The sequence below is a fragment of the Branchiostoma belcheri genome, unplaced genomic scaffold, assembly GCF_001625305.1.
Source record: "Branchiostoma belcheri isolate BF01 breed outbred unplaced genomic scaffold, Haploidv18h27 scaffold62, whole genome shotgun sequence".
Taxonomy (NCBI): Eukaryota; Metazoa; Chordata; class Leptocardii; order Amphioxiformes; family Branchiostomatidae; genus Branchiostoma; species Branchiostoma belcheri.
Genome location: NW_017804265.1, coordinates 209,690 through 227,322, shown reverse-complemented (window position 1 = coordinate 227,322; position 17,633 = coordinate 209,690). Strand labels below are relative to the sequence as shown.

Genomic DNA, 17,633 nt, shown 5'->3' with positions numbered 1-17,633 from the left:
TCCTATGTAGGCTGAATAAATAGTAAAAATTGGCCTAAAAAGAATGTAGCTGGCCAGGGGAGTTGGCCAGCCATAGTTTGCCTGCACTGTACATGTGAGTTCAACAGAAAGACAGGCAGACAGACACAAACTTTGTTACTAGTATCTTCTTGGTAACTGGACCCTCTATTGGCCAGCCAATTCCCCTGGCAAGCTACATTCTTTTAGACCAATTTCTACTATTTATTCAGTGTACAAAGGAGTCTGGTGGAGACTACAACTGGCCTGCATGTGTGAGGGGCAAAGCAGGGCTGTGAGTCATGTGAAACCATCATCATCAACACCATCATCAAGTTCATCTTCATCAACATCAATATCATCACTATTGTATCAGCTCAAAATCAAGGCGACAATAACATTGAGAAAGTAACAACAAATACATATTTACCTTTATCCCAATGTTACTGGGAAGCAGGTCAAGCCATCAGTACTTGTATGTAAGTACACGTAGTTCAGTGGCACAGCTCACAGTGCTAAAAAGTAAAGGCATATTCGAGTAGTCTCCACCAGACTCCTTTTGTAAAGTCGGCCTGAAAGTAAAAGGGATATAATTGACCAGGGGAGTTAGCCAGCCAGGGTAGGACCAACTTTGCCATATACTGTGTTAAGTATAGTACCTAACACAGTACCTAGTCTCCACCAGACTCCTTTGCAGGCCTTAGTAGGGCCAATTTGCCAACTGCAGCCTGCAAAGGAGTCTGGTGGAGACTAATAAACACACTCAACAATAATGTACAGAAACGAAAATTGGTGAATAGATAATGGAGTCCAGCTACATTACTAATCCATAATTTTACCAATAACAGCACAAGTTGCCTGTTGTTTAACCCGTACCTGATTTATTTGGGAACTGTCAGCTGATCAAGTCCTCTCCAACTTTCTTTCCCACGCCAAGTATCACATGCTCACATCGCAAGTTAGTCTTGAGTAACTTCCGGCCTGAGTACGACTGTAAGATACTGTTCTCTTCTGCAGGTACATCGCTAGTTCACTTGTCCTCCTATTTAGGGGTGAATTGATTAAAACATAGCCTCAGAACGAAAGTTTAGAAACAGGAAACTAGCTGAGTTGGACAGAAATCTTACTTCAGTACTACCAACCCATGAGACTAACACAGACATGCTATCTTTTGTTTCTTTGAGGGGCTTGTGAAAGATTAATTCGTTTAAATAAACATATCATAAGGTGTTATACATATTTTACAAACAATATCTAAAGATTATAATGACATATTAAAGCAAACATTTTGAAAAAGAAGTTTTAAAAACGTTTGGGGTTGTTTTATTAACTTCTTGATTTTCATCTTTCTTTGACCTTACCGATTTTACGTTGGTTTCGCCCTGTCTGGAATTGTGGGTAAGTTTCAAGATGGCGTCGCTGGTTCGAGCAGTGCGAGTTCGTCCTTTCGTCTTTGGACTTTACAAGTAGGTTAATTTTATGACAAAATCACACAATGTCACCGGCCTACATGTACATAAGGACCTCAAGAAAGTAGCCACATTGCAAATTTAGCCGAAAAACTTATGTAAAGTGCTGTATTGGTGTGTCAAAATTGAGTTGCGTTGTTGCCTCATGCGTTCACAATGTCAAGATATTATTTTGACCTCGAAAAAATCTTGCAGCGTCACGACGTAATAATTTCGTCGTGCAGCAAGGGAAATTGTACAACTCCAAATGTTTTACCACTTTCGTTGCAGTCTCAAAAGTACTACAGAAAGTATACATTATACTATAGCATTGGCCAGTAGACACAGGGCTTGAAATTCATTTTGGGAATAGGTGCATTGGTGCACTCATTTTGGCCAACCTAAAAAATTGAGTGCACAAAATTTTTTGAGTGCACCATGTATTAAAGATAAAACAAGTAGGATTTCAGCAAAAACTAATTATGTTACATTTCTAAACACAGGATTTTAAGAACATGCTGTATAATACTACTATACATTTAATATCTTTACAGACGTAAACCTACAAAAATATTTGGTTGCAGTTGGTGCACCCACAGAAGAAAACTGGGTGCACAGCTCCAAATCTGGGTGCACTAAGGTGCACATGCACACAGTATTTCCAGCCCTCACACATGATAATGATTTACAGCATTGTGCCACTGCCAGTGACCATTTTACCTGTCCATGTGTAGTTCACTTCTGTATACATTATGACTTACCTTGTTTGTTTGTTTGTTTGTTTGTTTGTCCAGCCTTGGGCCTCGGATGATGAGTAATGGATTAGGTGAGCTAGGATCTGGATCAGGCAAGGTAAGTAATCTACTGTAGCTTACTACTAATACTAGTCATACTAGTATTTCACAGCACTCTTACTGTGTAGATTGCACAGTATGAACCTCATGTAATAAGCCATAACTTCAGTTACGACTTAAAATCTGAGTTATTTGATCTACATAGCAGCATAATGGTTGTAGTGCTGTTTGTGCCAGTAAAGCTAGGATAGATGAGTGATAAAATAAGTACATGCTAGTAATTCATTTTCCTCAATTTCATGCAGGACTGATACAAACATGTACAATATCATTTATGATCTGTTTTCTCTTTCCAGGGAGGTGGTGCAGGTGGCTCCATCAGGTACAGAAAAATACACCTTCAGCCTGTCTAGGCACACATAAGGAGCAGTTGATAGATGCATTTCCATATAACAATGAGCATCAGTTACTGGTTTTTGCTTTTCTTTTACATTTAATTCTTTACTGGATATTTCTAGTGGTCTGTAAAGCTACTTGCACTGGTGCAAGTGCAGTAAAAATTACATACATGCTCTCTGCCAGTCCTGATATGTCTGTTAATTCCTGTAATGTTGTTTCCAGAGAGGCAGGTGGAACCTTAGGGAAGAAGGAGGTGGCAGAAGAAGAGATGTACTTCCGTCGAATGGTACGGACATCTACAGTAACTTGAATACATGTACATGTTGTGTCCTTGGAAAAGGCACTTTACATGACTTCCCTCCCTATACCATGGAGTGATGCCCACCGGGCCTTTCGGCTAATGGTTGATACTGTGTCCAAACACTGTTGAGGGCACAAACAGATTAAGTGTCACTACATGTGCCAAGATCTGCATATTTAGCACTAAGAACCGTGCAAATTGTTTTTCTTTTTTCTTCCACAGCAACAGCAGCAGCTTGGTGAGCTGAAGAAGCACCACGCGGACGAGATCCGTCAGAGGGAACTGGACATCAAGCGCCACAAGGAGGCCATTGAGCGGCACAAGCAGAAGATTCGCGACATCGAACGGACAACGCCCGGCTCGCAGTCCGACTCAGACTAGTCTCTGAGCTGTGAAGAACTTCCCGGTTCTTTCACACCAATACCAGCAGCTGAGCTGCTAGCCGATACACTATCTTTCCCAATGTTTACATCTCTTGCTCTCGATATGAGAAATGGCTAGTACATACTTGAATACTTAGTCTTTTGGGTTTACTCATAGATATGGTAAACCTCTTGTAATGCTTCCCATGCTTTTCAAGATAGCGTAAGCGTTGAAATTAAAAGATCAGAAACGTATGTTCTGCTGCAAAAACTGAACATTTTCATTGCTCTCACCTAGAAGCAACATGTTCTTAAGCACTTTCTGCTTTCTACATGTAGTTCTTACATATTAGAGATTAAACTACACCCATGTCATTAGTTCTCTTTTTTTTAAAGTTACTAGTAATAAACAAAAAAAAAGATGTTCAATAAGAACTAAAGAGTTCCCATGCCAAGAAATGTAAAGAGATTTCTTGGCACATCTGTTAAAGGTGTAGCTTTGTCACAAATATTTTAAGGGAATCTTGGTTTTCAAGTCATTTTCAAGTCATACTAGTATCTTAAAGCCAGCAACTCAACAGAAGAAACAAACTATTGAAATGTTACTTAATTTGCAGTTGGTGTTCAGAACTTGTGCAGAGTACGATGTAGACTGTTGCTCATATACTCATACATGTGTGTGGGCTATGTTATCCTTACCACTTATTAAAGGCATCTATGGTGAAGCAAAAACAGACTTTTGACTGTTCCATATGTAAGATATACATGGCATCATCAGTCATATGACAGCAGAAGCAACTAGAAACGTAACATTTGCTAAGCAAATACATAATGTTTACCCTTACATATGATCTGCTCTGTTAATTCTTACTCAACACATTCATATATATGAGACGTGAGACGGCCCCTCTCCACCAGCGTTCTACTCAACGGGTCCCCGGGCAATGACATCACATTAAACGAAAGCCTCTCACACTCCTTCCACACTTACATCACTTCAACAAATCGTTTCTAGGCACTTCCAGCTGTTCCTTTCTAACCTTGTTATTTAGTATCCTTTTTTTTTCTCATATAAGGTAGTCTGACTGTGACTTATTTTATCGACCTCTGACCTCCAAATGTGTTATTTTAGATGTGTACATATATTTACTCGGCTAATTGGAATGATATAGGTTCTTATGATCATTTTTTTTGTAATTTCACACTGTTGATATTATGTGCCCTATATGTTTTGTCCTTATGTGTTGACTCTCTAACATCAGCTTTGCTGCCTTGAGAGTCAGTGTAATGTCTTGTTGCATTTTCAATAAATAAATAAAATAAAATATATATGATGACAGGAGTCTAAATCCCTCCTATAAAATTACAACATGATGTAACCCAACACTAGTTACCATGGTGACAGACGTCTGGTTCATGTCATGGACCTTATTTGTTTTAAGAAGAAGAAGAAACAATTAAGTCTAATCACTGACACATTTGGGATTTTGGCCGATTGGTACATTGTAAGTAGGTGCGAAGTTTGCGACCAGAGTTTTACTACACAGTACTAGAGTCTAGCCTGGGTACCATCCGGATTTTCGCTACGCAACGCTCGTGATTTTTTCGAGCGTTGCGTAGCGAAAATCCGGATGGTACCCAGGCTACTAGAGTCAGCAGCAAAGAGACATGAAGAACTATTTCTAAGTACTTCTTAATCTTAACACTGTCGTGTGCGTATACAACGGTTGAACCAGGCCACGCGCAAATTACATCAGCACTACTCGTATTTAGTATGCACGGCCACTTGTAGGATCATGCCCCGGTCACGGTTGAACAGACAAATTATGCCGATCACATAGACGTGAGTTCTATAGGGGCACATAGTGTAACCTAGAGACGATTTTATTCATAATCTGCTTGAAAAACTTTTTCTTCCTCAATAGCTTTTACTTGACTCGGTGAGGCTGTTTTTTGTACATTTTTTCTTTTTTTTTTAGAAATAATAGGTCGTTGATAAAAGAGTTGTAAGCTGTGAGTTAGAAATTGGAGCCCCCTCGAGCATAATGGTATGCCCCTTTTAAAGGCAAGGTCTGGGGTCCTATTCTGGCTGGGCCGATGTTTGGGACAGTTTGACGAAGTCTTCGAAGAATAAGAAGATGTAGGATATGACTTCTGAGCCGATTTTTTAGACGCAGGAAGACTAAACATTTTGAAGTCAGGCTGTTCTGAGACAGTTGCAGTTGACATGATGTCGTCCAAAGTTTTGTGTGTTGTTGTGTTGGCTGTCCTGTATGCCGGTCTAGGCGGGACGTCGGCTGAGGCCATAGTTCTAGGTAAGTCAGGTTTCTACCCAAACAGTTAAATATACTCTGTGTATGAGTCGGCCATTGTGCCACCTTAATGACTACTAGCCTCTACCAGGCTTCGGGAAGCGGTGGAAGAGTCCCGAACGTTAACCGTTCGTTCTCCTAGCGCGGACCAACTCCCCTGGCCTGTCTATTTGGGCAATTTCTACTCTTTCTGGGATTTACCCTTCCTAAAGCCTGGTAGAGGCTACCACCTTACAGTTGTTGTTTTTTTTTTTTTGGTCATAGATGACAATAACCAAGCATTAAGGAAGCTTGCGACATCCACCTCTGTCTGTCCCATGTCTGCCTTCAATTCAATACATCAGAAAGACAACATTTGTGGACATTTTATGCTTTATCAATACTTGGTTCGCAAACTGGACTGGAAAACAGTGTTTTAGCTTCAACTGAAAAAAAAAATCATGTGTCAAGAAAGAAATCATTGTCATCGTTGTAATCCGTTTCTCAGACACAACACAGCGGATAATTCAGCCATTGCAGGTCAAAGTCAGACTGTTAATGCGAGTTTATGTTGCATAATTCCTTGAATTATTAATGTATATCATATATAATTCTTATGCAACGTCTTCATATTGATCTGTTTCTTGTTACCTCTTAATTCGACATATACTCCGGCTTTGTACATAGCTCTTGTACTCAGGAAGAGGCTATGGGGGCCATATAGCGGCTTGTCCTGGAACTGCAGTGGCGTTTGCTCCGGGGATCCCGTCAACGGGTCGTCATGCTTTTTGGTAGATAGGCAGCTTAAGTGATTTTTGGCATAATCAGATGACGCTTATGCAATTACGGGTCTTATTTGCATAATTAATAGCGAAATTCTATAAATCTGCTGCGTTCCATGATAGAACTACTAGTATTCAAACTTGTAACATCATGTGTAATTGAGAATTAGAGAAATATACTCTTCACTTTTCGCCTCTATACTTTTTTGAATGAATGAATGACTAGTTTATCAAAAATAAGAATCTCTCAAAGCCTATTGGCTGCTTACAAATATTCAAAAGTATATTATAACATTCATCTCGCCAGCACTGTTATAACAGAGAAATTCATAATATAAAACAAATAAATTTTTCTCTCCTTCTCAATCTCCCCTTCCCCAACCCAATTTCCCTCCCCTCCCTTTTCCAACCCCCTTCCCTTTTCACCACCTTTTCCCCCGCCCCCACGCTTTACCTCCCTTCCCTCTCCCCCAGAAACTAGTCGCGATGAGCCAATCATCTCTACCCCACCCTTCATCCCTAATTAACTGTCCCCCGTACAAGTAAAGACATCCAAAATCCTCGCCAGAACTTCCCAAGTAGTACAAATTACCTCTCCTCCTAGTTTCCCCGTCTCCGCGTAATGGCATGCAGCCATGCACCAATCGGCGAGTGATATTTCGGATAGATGGCTTCTATCACCCGGGCGCAGGCGGCTAAGCCGTAACCCCCTTATCAGCCTCCAACACGCGGTCTTTTAATTTCCTCGCTTTTCTACTCGCGGTTGGGAGCGCCGTCTGTGGTGGAGCGATAAGCGTGCCCTATTGTGTTGAAGATTGATTTGGACCATTCAGCGGGACTGAATAATGCTCCAGGTTTATTGAAAAGAGCCCCGCGTTCAACCTGTGGAGGACCTACAACCGCAGGACACGCTAATTTCTCTCCCCGTTAATAAACGCCGCCGTGGGAAAGCGTCATATGCAGGGATGTGCGTGCTAGTTCATGCAGCAGTCTTATCGAGGAGTTGCATGCAGAATCATCCTCTGAAACATCACCGCGTACCACTCGGGCTCGTCCTCGGAGCTGGTGAGCCTTCCCCCCGCATGGAACAGCCTAGCGAGTCGGTGGTCCGCCACGGCTGTGCCGGGTGTAAGAAGAAGATAAAAGACCGCTACCTGCTCAAAGCGTTGGATCAGTTCTGGCACGAGGACTGTCTGAAATGCGCGTGCTGCGAATGTCGGCTGGGAGAAGTCGGCTCCACTCTCTTCACCAAAGCGAACCTTATACTCTGCAGACGAGACTATCTCAGACTGTTTGGAACGACGGGATCTTGCGCGGTTTGTTCCAAGATTATTCCCGCCTTCGAGATCGTGATGAGAGCAGGAAACAACGTCTATCATCTGGACTGTTTCGCCTGTCAGCGTTGTAATCACAGATTCTGTGTCGGGGACAAGTTTTTCCTGTGTGAGAACACGATTCTGTGTCAGTTGGACTATCAGGACGGACCGTTACCCCTAGCGGAGCCTGTACAGACCGGGCCTCGGCACTCCTCCCCGTCTGCTACACCGTACAGCAGCCCAGTCTGAGCGGGAAGACGCAGAACAATCGTCCGTCACACAGTTTCCGTGTCACGGTACGTGTCTCTGAAACATGGTGGCAACTCTCCAAGCAGAGGTTGATGGGGGAAGATCGTTACCTTTTATAAATGGTCCGTTTTTGTTTTTGTCGCTACCCCACCGACCTTCGGGGTGGCGTATTGGACCCTCTCTGGCCAATGGATACTGCCTGGCCAATTTGATACTGTCAATTTGCCACCGTAGGATCTGCTTGGAAATTAAATACGGTGGCAACAACTGACTGGAACAGCTTATAACAGACTGGTACCGATTTGAGAGCTGCATCGGTGAAGGTTAGACATCCAGGTAATATAAGATAAGCCAAAAAAACAATTACTCAAGCAACTGGATATGATTTTGGAAACGGTCAGACGTTTCAGGTAGCATCCATGCACTACCTTTCGCCAGTGACACTGGAGGATTCTAAAAAAAAAAAAGCAGAAGATTTTAGATGTGGTTTTATTTTTGGACAGGTGTACCAACACACAAAGCCTTATTTATAAACAGGTGAGGCTTTTTCTTGTATGAAACGTTGGGAAGAAAGGAAGAACACAAGCGCTAGCGTGGCTTACTATGCAGAAGACGTAGACAGAATAGCTTATTACTTTGTATAATATATCACAATCCGGATAACAGTATACAACCAAGGATGACGAAAAACTAAATCTTGGTGCAAATTGTTGTTTTTGAATTAACCACACATAATGACAGTCATCACTGTAATGATATTGTACAAGTAATGTATGTAGTCCGTGGAAAATTGCGTTTGAAATTTCTCAGAGAGCATTTCTTTGTGTTATTGGAAGTGATTTTCCATCTTGTGCTATATATAGTCCTATAATAATGTATTTCAAAATGAGCCAAAATGGCTGCCGTCTGGAACATGCAGAAGATTAGTCATGACAAGCGGAAAAAGTCACCATTTCAAATTAAATCTGTGTTATGGATATATATTTGCCGTGGGACTATTCTGGGGATTTATCTATTTTTGTAAGTTAAGTTAATAAGTTCTTTATTGCAAGTTTATGCCCGAGGGCTAATTGCAAACAGACATTGACAAGAACAATGTACAGAATGTATTGAAAAGTGGTATGAAACTATATGATAACATAAAGTTCTACATTATACGTTGCGTCTGCCAATAAAACGAAATTGAACTAAACTAGAAAGGAAAATGTGCTTCTGTGTCTGTATTGCGGGTACATATATAACGGCCCCTCGGCGTAACACATCAGCTTAGCAGGCACGCGGCGCGGTGGCAGTTGGCTATATACCGAATGACCTGTTACACTTAACGACTGTACGTCTAACTGTACTACGATAGTTATAGAAAAAAAGTTTATTTATTCCCGAGTAAAAGAGCTATCTAGCAGTCAAAATTCGTGACACTAGCTGGCATGTCCAGATCATGAGATATCAAAACCGGAATTTCCGCCAGGGGGCCCAAAATCTAATCATTTTGAGGTCTCGACCTGCCCACATAGAAGTACCAAATATCAAGTCAATCCACCCAAGCCTTCTCGAGTTATCGTGTTGACGCACACACACATACACAGAGAGAGAGAGGGAGAGGGAGGAAGAGAGAGAGAGAGAGACGAACGCCACCGAAAACATAACCTCCTTGGTGAAGGTAATCAAATCAGCTGGACTAGCGATATCATCAAACTGTTGTATAGTTTTAATAGCGAATCCCGCCAAACTTTGCTGTGTTTCCAGGGGTAGTTCACGTCTCCAACAGCACTAAGTTAGAGAGAGCTACAGAAGCGGCCGTCGCACAAGTCAACTCGGATCTACAAGATCTCAGTCCAGGGCTCACAGTAGAGGTCAAGCATCAACTTGTCACCGACGGAAACGTCTTCAGCTTTCACCAAGCAGGTCAGGAATAATGAAATAAAGACTAAACTTTAACTGCCAACACTACAATGAATTGGGATTTACCCCCAAATTTTTCGGCTGTCTCACTCAATCTTGTTCACGGAATGGACCAGTCTTCGATTGGAACCTGACGTCAGAGACATGTGACCGTAGTGACGGGGGGCGACACAAGTTATCTGGCATGTATGACCCGCTACTACGGTCATGTGTCTCTGACGTGAATAACCGTGAACTTTCATGCTAGGTCAGGAATAAAAGTGTCTTTTTTGTCAACTCAAAAAGAAGTACATAAAGTCAACACAAAAGGACAAAGTGTGACAGGCCGGCTCTTATGGTGCATTGACATTGTGTGTTTATCCAAGTTTATGCTATATCAAAGTACACTGTATGAGTCCGATATTTTCGTTCATGTATCATACAGAACAGCGGTTAGTTGATGACGGTGCCTGTGCTGTGCTCGTTATTCCACCCAACTCCGACACCCGCGAAACCTCGTCACAAAACCGGACTAAACTGGTCCCGCGCTTTCATCTGACCGCAGCGCCGCACTGGCCCCTAGCGGCAGACCTGTATATTGCACCACTGTACCGCGTGCTGCATGACGTCATCCTGGACCTGATGACGACATACTCCTGGCGGTCTGCCGTGGTACTGTATGATGATTCCACAGGTGGGTGCAGAACCAGACGTCTGTCACCATGGTAACTAGTGTTCGGTTACATCATGTTGCAATTTTATAGCAGGAGGGATTTGGACTCCTGTCACCATATAATATATATGAATGTGTTTGAGTATATGTGAAGGTAAACATTATGCATTTGCTTTTGCAAATGTTACCTTTCTAGTTGTGTTGTAATTCTCCCTTGTAGGTCTCCGCTCTCTGGAGAGACTGTCAGACGCAGTGTCACTGAAAGGTTGGCTGATGTTAAAGACGAACGTCAAGACCAAGCCAGACCTCACCTTAGACATCGAGAAAACTAAAGATGTCATCGGAAAATTGCGCAAATCACACCACATCACGACTTTCATACTGCACTGTGGGCTGGGTGTGACCAAAGCTGTGCTGGAACTGGTATGTTCAACTCATTCTTTCCTATCGTAGGGTGGAACTCGCTGTCACCAAGTACAGAAGGGGCATTATCATTAGATGGTTTTGAACAATGTTTAGAGTTAGATGTTCAAGGGTTAGGTGTAACAAGTCGTTCGGTGTAGCTATCTGCCGCCGCACTGCGTGCCTGCGAAGCTGGCGTGTTACACCGAAGGGCGGTTATACCGGCTATACAGATACAGATACAGATACAGTTTAATAGCTTTTGTTACTTCTACTTGACATAATCTGACTCACATTTAGATAGATACCTTTTAAAAAACCATACGTTTTATTCATATGTAAGTATTAAAGCTGTTGCTCTCTATCATTCCAGGCTTCCTCTATGCTTCTCCTCAACGGCGAATCGCACTGGATAATAACAAACCCGGAAGTTGTAAGTAACCGCTTTAGCCTCTACCAGGCTTCGAGAGGCGGCTGGAAAGATAGGAAATCGACCAAATAGAGAGATGTACTTTTCTAGAGGACCAACTCACCACCATGTTATCTGTCTATTTGGTAAATATCTGCTCTTTCCAGCCGCCTCCCGAAGCCTGGTAGAGGCTAAGTAACTGTGATCATCTTCCATGCAGGCCCTTGCTGTATCTGATACGTTTTTCAGAAGTTGCGACACACACATGGTAGTTACATGTTTAAAGTTAAGACTTTTGGTCCAACACAAAAAATTCTCTCACCTATAGCTTTCGACCAGTCAATCTGGTCTTCCTCAGTAGACTGACCCAGTGAAGCTTGTCATGTGGCTTCTTTGAAGTGTGACGTCAACACTGGGTCAAAGGTATCTGCTAGACGATGTCGGCCCCTGTCGCGGTTCAATGTAGGGTGATGGGCCCTGATGTATATGGCTTCCTTCACCCCTCTCAAGAAATAGTCTTGTTCAGTGTCTAAAATCCTTACAGTGTCAAGTGAAACAAAATGTCCGGGTGACTCTATGTGGATGTGTTGAGACACCTCTGAACTGGCAGAGCTAGGCCTTGTATGTTCTTGTATGTCGTTGATGATGTTGCTAACATATGTTCTTGTGTCTCTACAGGGTAAGAATCCAGAGATACTGGACAGGTTTACAAACACCGACGTGCTTTTTACGGCACTGCGTCTGCACCAAGAGACAGCAGAACCCGGCAGTGACTTAGAAGACGACCTGGTCCATGACGCCGTCATGGCGACAGCGGCGGGAGTGAGGAAGGTAGGTGTGTGTGTGTAGATAGTGTGTTCAGCACCAAGGACAGGGGTCTCTCTCTCTCTCTCTCTCTCTCTCTCTCTCTCTGTGTGTGTGTGTGTAGATAGTGTGTTCAGCACCAAGGACAGGGGTATCTCTCTCTCTCTCTGTGTGTGTGTGTGTGTGTGTAGATAGTGTGTTCAGAACCAAGGACAGGCGTATCTCTCTCTCTCTCTCTCTCTCTCTCTGTGTAGATAGTGTGTTCAGCACCAAGGACAGGGGCATCTGTGTGTGTGTGTGTGTGTGTGTGTGTGTGTGTGTGTGTGTAGATAGTGTGTTCAGCACCAAGGACAGGGGTATCTCTCTCTCTCTCTCTCTCTGTGTGTGTAGATAGTGTGTTCAGAACCAAGGACAGGCGTATCTCTCTTTCTCTCTCTCTCTCTCTCTCTCTGTGTAGATAGTGTGTTCAGCACCAAGGACAGGGGTATCTGTGTGTGTGCGTGCGCGCGCGCGCGCGCGCGCGTGTGTGTGTGTGCGTGCGTATGTGTGTGCGTGCGTGCTTGCGCACACGTATGCGCGTTCGTATGTGTGTACGTGAGTGCGCGTGTGTGCGTGCATGAGCCACTGCACATGTAGCTCTAGGAAGAGCGCTCAGGTCATATCGATGATAATTATCGACTAAACCTCCTTTTCTTATCCTCATATTTTGAGACTGGAATATAAAAGTTTCTGTACGATTATTTCCGTTCCCAGGTTCTAAGTGACGGCGCCTCAGCAGACAGGACCACGTGGTGTGAGGATGGAACTCTGCTCAACTCTATTCGTCAGGTAAGACTCTTTAGGTCATGACGGCGTCTTTGAAACAATGAAAGCTACCCCCATTTTTTGTGATATGTGTACGTACGTTCTTGTTAGAAGGTTTACATTTATAGTCCTCACCAGACTCCTTTTGCAGGCTGAATAAATCGTAGAAATCGGCCTAAAATTATGATAAAAGGCATATAATTGGCCAGAGGTGTTTCCCGGCCATCTCCAGGTCCAATTGGTCTATGCAGGCAAGCTGGACCCTCTATGGCCGGCCAACTCCTCTGGCCAATGATGTCCCCCTTAGCTGATTTCTACTATTTATTCAGCCTGAAAAGGAGTCTGGTGGAGACTAGAATTACCTCGTGCAAAGGTCTTATAATTAGAAACATTCTACTCCAGCCATCCGCACATGTCTGATTCCTACAGGGGAGATCCCCCGGACGTACGGGAGTCCTGACGTTTGACAAGACCGGCGCCAGGAGGGACGACACGGTCTGGGTACTGGAACCTCTGGAGGGGAAAATGGCCGAGGTTTGGAACGTTCTTATCCTGTTCATGACGAATCAAAAATCTGGCAAACGATAGAGTCTATTAGTTCTCCGCTCGCAACAATTTTCACTCCCCGTTCTGTGTAAAATTTTACTCTCCAAGCAGATCTTTAAGACTGCGAAGACAGTATCAAATTGGCCAGGCAGTATCCATTTCCGAAAGGTACTGGATGCTATCTGAAAAGTCTGATCGTTTCCAAAACCATATCCACTTGCCTGAGTAACTGTTTATGAAGTATCCATTTGCCACTGACAGTTACCATTTGCCATCCGTTTAATAGGCTGGCGTGAACAAAAGATACCAGTACAAAAACTTGAGAAAGTCCGATAAAAACGCCTAAAAACGCTAAAATAAACCTCTTCTTGGAGATACGTCTTGTGTTCACAGGTTGGTACATGGACCAGAGGAGTCGGTATCCAACGCCATGAGCCAGCTCCTGTACAGAGTCCTTCTTTTGCGTTCCAAGGACGACCTCTCCGTGTGGCGGTTTTCTTGGTGAGAAATTGCTTCTTTATACTTATGAAACATAGTTATGAACTGCAATTGCCAACAGAAGAAATTGAACTCATCCAAATTTTCGACTGTACAGCTAGAGTTGTTTTCAAGGAATGAGCGTCACGTCACACAGATAAAACACGTGACTCCATGATCAGTGGATCATAGGTTGCAGAAAGTCTATGGCGCCCCCCGTCTCTGTTGGGGAATGGTTGTAATGCCCTGATGTAGATGGCCTCTTTAATCCCTCGTGCGAAAAAAATCCGATTCTGTGTCCAAGATTCTTACTTTATTCAATGGGACTGAATGTACAGGCGACTCTCAGTAGTACATATATATACATATATGTAAAGTTATTCAAAGAAGTCGCCAATATTTCCCCAAGTTTTTCATATCTCAACCAACAACAAAAGACTATATTATTGCTTAAGTCTCCCAACCCATTTATTTTTCAAAGAGTCGGACAATTCATCTCCCACTGCCTCCTGAGAAGAAGTCAAACCCCCTAACAGCATGGCAAGAATAGTTTAATAGATAGAATAGATCTAGAATAGAATAGATTAGAATAGCAGTTACTTTGTTCCTATTACCTGGTCACATATTGTATATCTACTTTTTACCCTGTATGTATACCAACGTTATTAGGTTTAAGTAGAGATAGTAGGTTCGATAAGTATATCGTGCACGTAGAAGTTCATGTTAGCAAATAGTCTTATATCACCACATCCTTCTTGTTAATGTCTGTATGCAATTAGCCCTCGGGCATGAATTTGCAATAAACATCTCTATAACGTTACATATTGAATTGCCTCGTATGCCCCCTGTGACGATGCCGGGTTATGTTTTTTCAGCACCATCCCTGGGTGATGTTGAAGAAGGATTTCCTGGACTATGTGGGGATTCATCAGTTCGAGGGTCTGGCCGTGGATGTACTGAAGATGGCAGCGCTGAGGAGAAACTTCAGCATAGACGTGGTCATGAACCGTACCTTCAGCTGGGGTGCTCTCACGCGGGAGAGGGTCAAGGGAAGAGTAAGACTTGTTTTTTGACTACGACTGGATGTTATAAAGCAATTAGTATTGATGTTTAAAAGTAAAACTGTTGTTCCAACACAAAAATTAATTGTTCTCACTAAGAACTTTTGACCAGTCACTCTGGTCGTTCTCAGTAAGACATATACCAGATATCTTTGACCCAGTGTTGACGTAGCACGTCGGCAGAACGTACTGCACCTGCGCAAAACCCGTAATGCATTGTGCATAGCACTTCAGAAGAACGTCTCATATAAGGTCGTATTTGCTCATATAAGGTTAACATTCCGACAGTACTTTCAATTGTCATGTCGGAAAACATATCGTCTGCAACAAGCAAAATTCTGATGGAACGTTGACCAAAAATCCAACGAAAACCGCGAAAATTCAGGGTTCTGCGCAGGCGCAGTACGTTCTGCCGACGTGTTTGTTGACGTCACACTTCAGAGAAGCCACGTGACAAGCCTCACTTGTTCAGTCTACTGAGGAAGACCAGAGTGACTGGTCGAAAGCTCTACATCTTTGCTTGAATACGTATTATTTTCAGGCAGACATATTTCTCGCCGCTAAGCCCGTGCGGCCCGGTCTGCTGCGGAACTACGATGTCTCTCCTTTCCTGGCGGAACTGGGTAGGTGGCCAGTCACAGTACTTACTTTTATTACATTCTTTATTTTAGCATAATGACATACATTAAAGAATGTTTAAATCTTAGTGGCTACATGTTAAACAATAGTTAAACCTTTATTGTTGTCGCTGACAAATATTCTGTACGTAGTTTGCCGCATACATACGATTCTGTAGGTAGAAAGACGTTATTCATACTATTTAACAGCCCCTGTGCTTTCTGTTGAGTCAATAAAGAATCTCAATAAAGAAACCAAAAGCAGCATCACGCAGCTATGTTCAGACACATCCATGCTTTGTGACTTAGAGAACAGACCTGATTTATACATTATTTGTAATAAAAAAATCTAAGGTATATCTGTCCTTCTATTGTAGGTTACGCCATGTTTGTGAAAAGGCATGAGCAAAGTCACGTGGGCATCCAGGCTTTCTTACGCCCCTTCTCCTATCAGGTGTGGGCTTATATCGGCATCGCGTACATAGCCATCAGTCTGCTGCTAAGGTAGGATTTATGGTATTACTGTGATATGTAGACGTCTAATGTAGCCCCCAACAAAAGGTTTTGCCCAGGGATTCGTCCTACCTTACTTACGTTTCGATGTCTATCCAAGGATGTCCTTGGTCTTTCAGGCACCTTCCTCAGAGCTTCTGACCGTAATTCTGCCATTGTCTGTAGCAGATGTAGGTGGCGCTTTTGTGGACAGAACACAATCCCAAACAAGGCTAAGTTTGTATCCCCCCTCGTCCCGGTTCATCACTGGGGTTGACTTTTTTAGCCAGACTATTTCTTTGATCCATCTGATCAAGGAGCTTGTATTTAACCTCCTTAATTGAATACGTCTATTGTCCTCTGTCAATCGAAACATAAGCATTAGGTATAGGAAAAATCCCTGTCTTCGTATATATGAAATCACAATATCCTATGTTCTACCAACCTGATGAAATTACTTTCTGTCCATGTACTGGTATCTTTGTTATACTTTGTTCTACAGTGTGGTAAATGCAGTTAACCCGTACGAATGGTTCTGGCTAGCAAAGCGCGGCGAGGCCTCCCCACAGGAGGGGGGAACGTACCTTCCCTGGAACAGCCTCTGGAACGTTTACGGTGCTTTTGCACAGCAGGGAGCGGTGACTGTCCCACAATCCTTTGCTGGGAGGTAAGGCCTTGCAATTTTACTAGTTTTTTTTTTTTTTATATGCAATTTTACTAGTTAATGGGTGTGTAACAATGAGAAATTGCCCGGTGAATCTATTGCACCTATGGTCTTTCGTACAATTAGGAACTAGTCTCGATATGAAAGACCATAGGTACATTCCTATAAGGCTTCTACGGGATATATTTCACCGTTCCACACCCATTTCTCACAGTTCCACGCGTGTGGAATGGTGAGAAATGGCCCCGAGAAGCCTTGTCACATTGTACCTAGTATGGTCTTTTGTATGTCCAAGCAAAGGTTTCATTAGATCACCTCTTCTGTATATGTTAAGTATAACCGCCCATTTTTGGAGTGGTCGTTAGCGCGCTGCTGTCATAAGCTGACCTGAGGTCCGGGAGTCAGGGGTTTTCACATTTCTACTTGCTCCTATTGTTTCACTGGTTCAGACACCGGGAATCGAACCTGGGCCTTGGCGGTGAGAGCGCAAATTAAATCCTAACCACTAAATGCTCTTATTTGTCCCCCCCACCAGGTTCATCAGCGGTGCGTGGTGGTTCTTCATGACCGTGATCGTGGCCTCCTACACTGCGAACCTCGCCGCCTTCCTGACCGGGAGCGCCGACCAACCAACGATCGGCTCGCTCACAAATCTGGCCAATCGGGATGAGGCAAGCGTTAAAATTATCCAGGAGGATTTTCCCTATCACACTGCTGGTTACCAACTATGTGTATCAAAATGACTAAGTTTTTTGTAAACACATTGGTCCAATATGGGTGATATCTTTGATGGCAACCATGATTCCTAGCGCAGTCACACAATTCTTAATATTTATAAGTCCGTACTATCCGTAAATTCTGCCA

At 43.1% G+C, this 17,633-nt stretch overlaps 3 protein-coding genes across 3 annotated transcripts; all 3 read left to right on the top strand.

Moving 5' to 3' along the window:
* Positions 1 to 1,365: 1,365 nt before the first annotated feature.
* Positions 1,366 to 4,033, top strand: LOC109483152 (ATPase inhibitor, mitochondrial-like). Its single transcript, XM_019786152.1, has 5 exons — positions 1,366 to 1,463; positions 2,240 to 2,297; positions 2,596 to 2,621; positions 2,861 to 2,924; positions 3,162 to 4,033. Exons 1-5 carry the CDS (start codon positions 1,408 to 1,410, stop codon positions 3,318 to 3,320), a joined length of 363 nt encoding a protein of 120 aa, XP_019641711.1. The 5' UTR covers positions 1,366 to 1,407; the 3' UTR covers positions 3,321 to 4,033.
* A 3,306-nt stretch (positions 4,034 to 7,339) lies between these two features.
* Positions 7,340 to 7,939, top strand: LOC109483062 (LIM domain only protein 3-like). Its single transcript, XM_019786018.1, has one exon. It carries the CDS (start codon positions 7,340 to 7,342, stop codon positions 7,937 to 7,939), a length of 600 nt encoding a protein of 199 aa, XP_019641577.1.
* An 895-nt stretch (positions 7,940 to 8,834) lies between these two features.
* Positions 8,835 to 17,512, top strand: LOC109483017 (glutamate receptor ionotropic, kainate 3-like). Its single transcript, XM_019785974.1, has 13 exons — positions 8,835 to 8,865; positions 9,686 to 9,844; positions 10,266 to 10,514; positions 10,714 to 10,916; positions 11,269 to 11,328; positions 11,983 to 12,135; positions 12,862 to 12,936; positions 13,852 to 13,959; positions 14,811 to 14,990; positions 15,487 to 15,619; positions 15,991 to 16,117; positions 16,608 to 16,772; positions 17,305 to 17,512. The coding sequence occupies exons 1-13, from the start codon at positions 8,835 to 8,837 to the stop codon at positions 17,510 to 17,512; spliced, it is 1,851 nt and encodes a 616-aa protein (XP_019641533.1).
* The last annotated feature ends 121 nt before the right edge of the window (positions 17,513 to 17,633 follow it).

Bases quoted from the DNA above. Each gene is read 5' to 3' on its own strand.
- LOC109483017 (XM_019785974.1), top strand. From the start codon at position 8,835: ATGGCTGCCGTCTGGAACATGCAGAAGATTA. The intron at 11,329-11,982 runs GTAAGTAACCGC...GTGTCTCTACAG, and splicing joins TAATAACAAACCCGGAAGTT to GGTAAGAATCCAGAGATACT. The intron at 16,118-16,607 runs GTAGGATTTATG...TTTGTTCTACAG, and splicing joins GCCATCAGTCTGCTGCTAAG to TGTGGTAAATGCAGTTAACC.
- LOC109483152 (XM_019786152.1), top strand. From the start codon at position 1,408: ATGGCGTCGCTGGTTCGAGCAGTGCGAGTTCGTCCTTTCGTCTTTGGA. The intron at 1,464-2,239 runs GTAGGTTAATTT...TTGTTTGTCCAG, and splicing joins TTCGTCTTTGGACTTTACAA to CCTTGGGCCTCGGATGATGA. The intron at 2,298-2,595 runs GTAAGTAATCTA...TTCTCTTTCCAG, and splicing joins TAGGATCTGGATCAGGCAAG to GGAGGTGGTGCAGGTGGCTC.
- LOC109483062 (XM_019786018.1), top strand. From the start codon at position 7,340: ATGTGCGTGCTAGTTCATGCAGCAGTCTTATCGAGGAGTTGCATGCAG.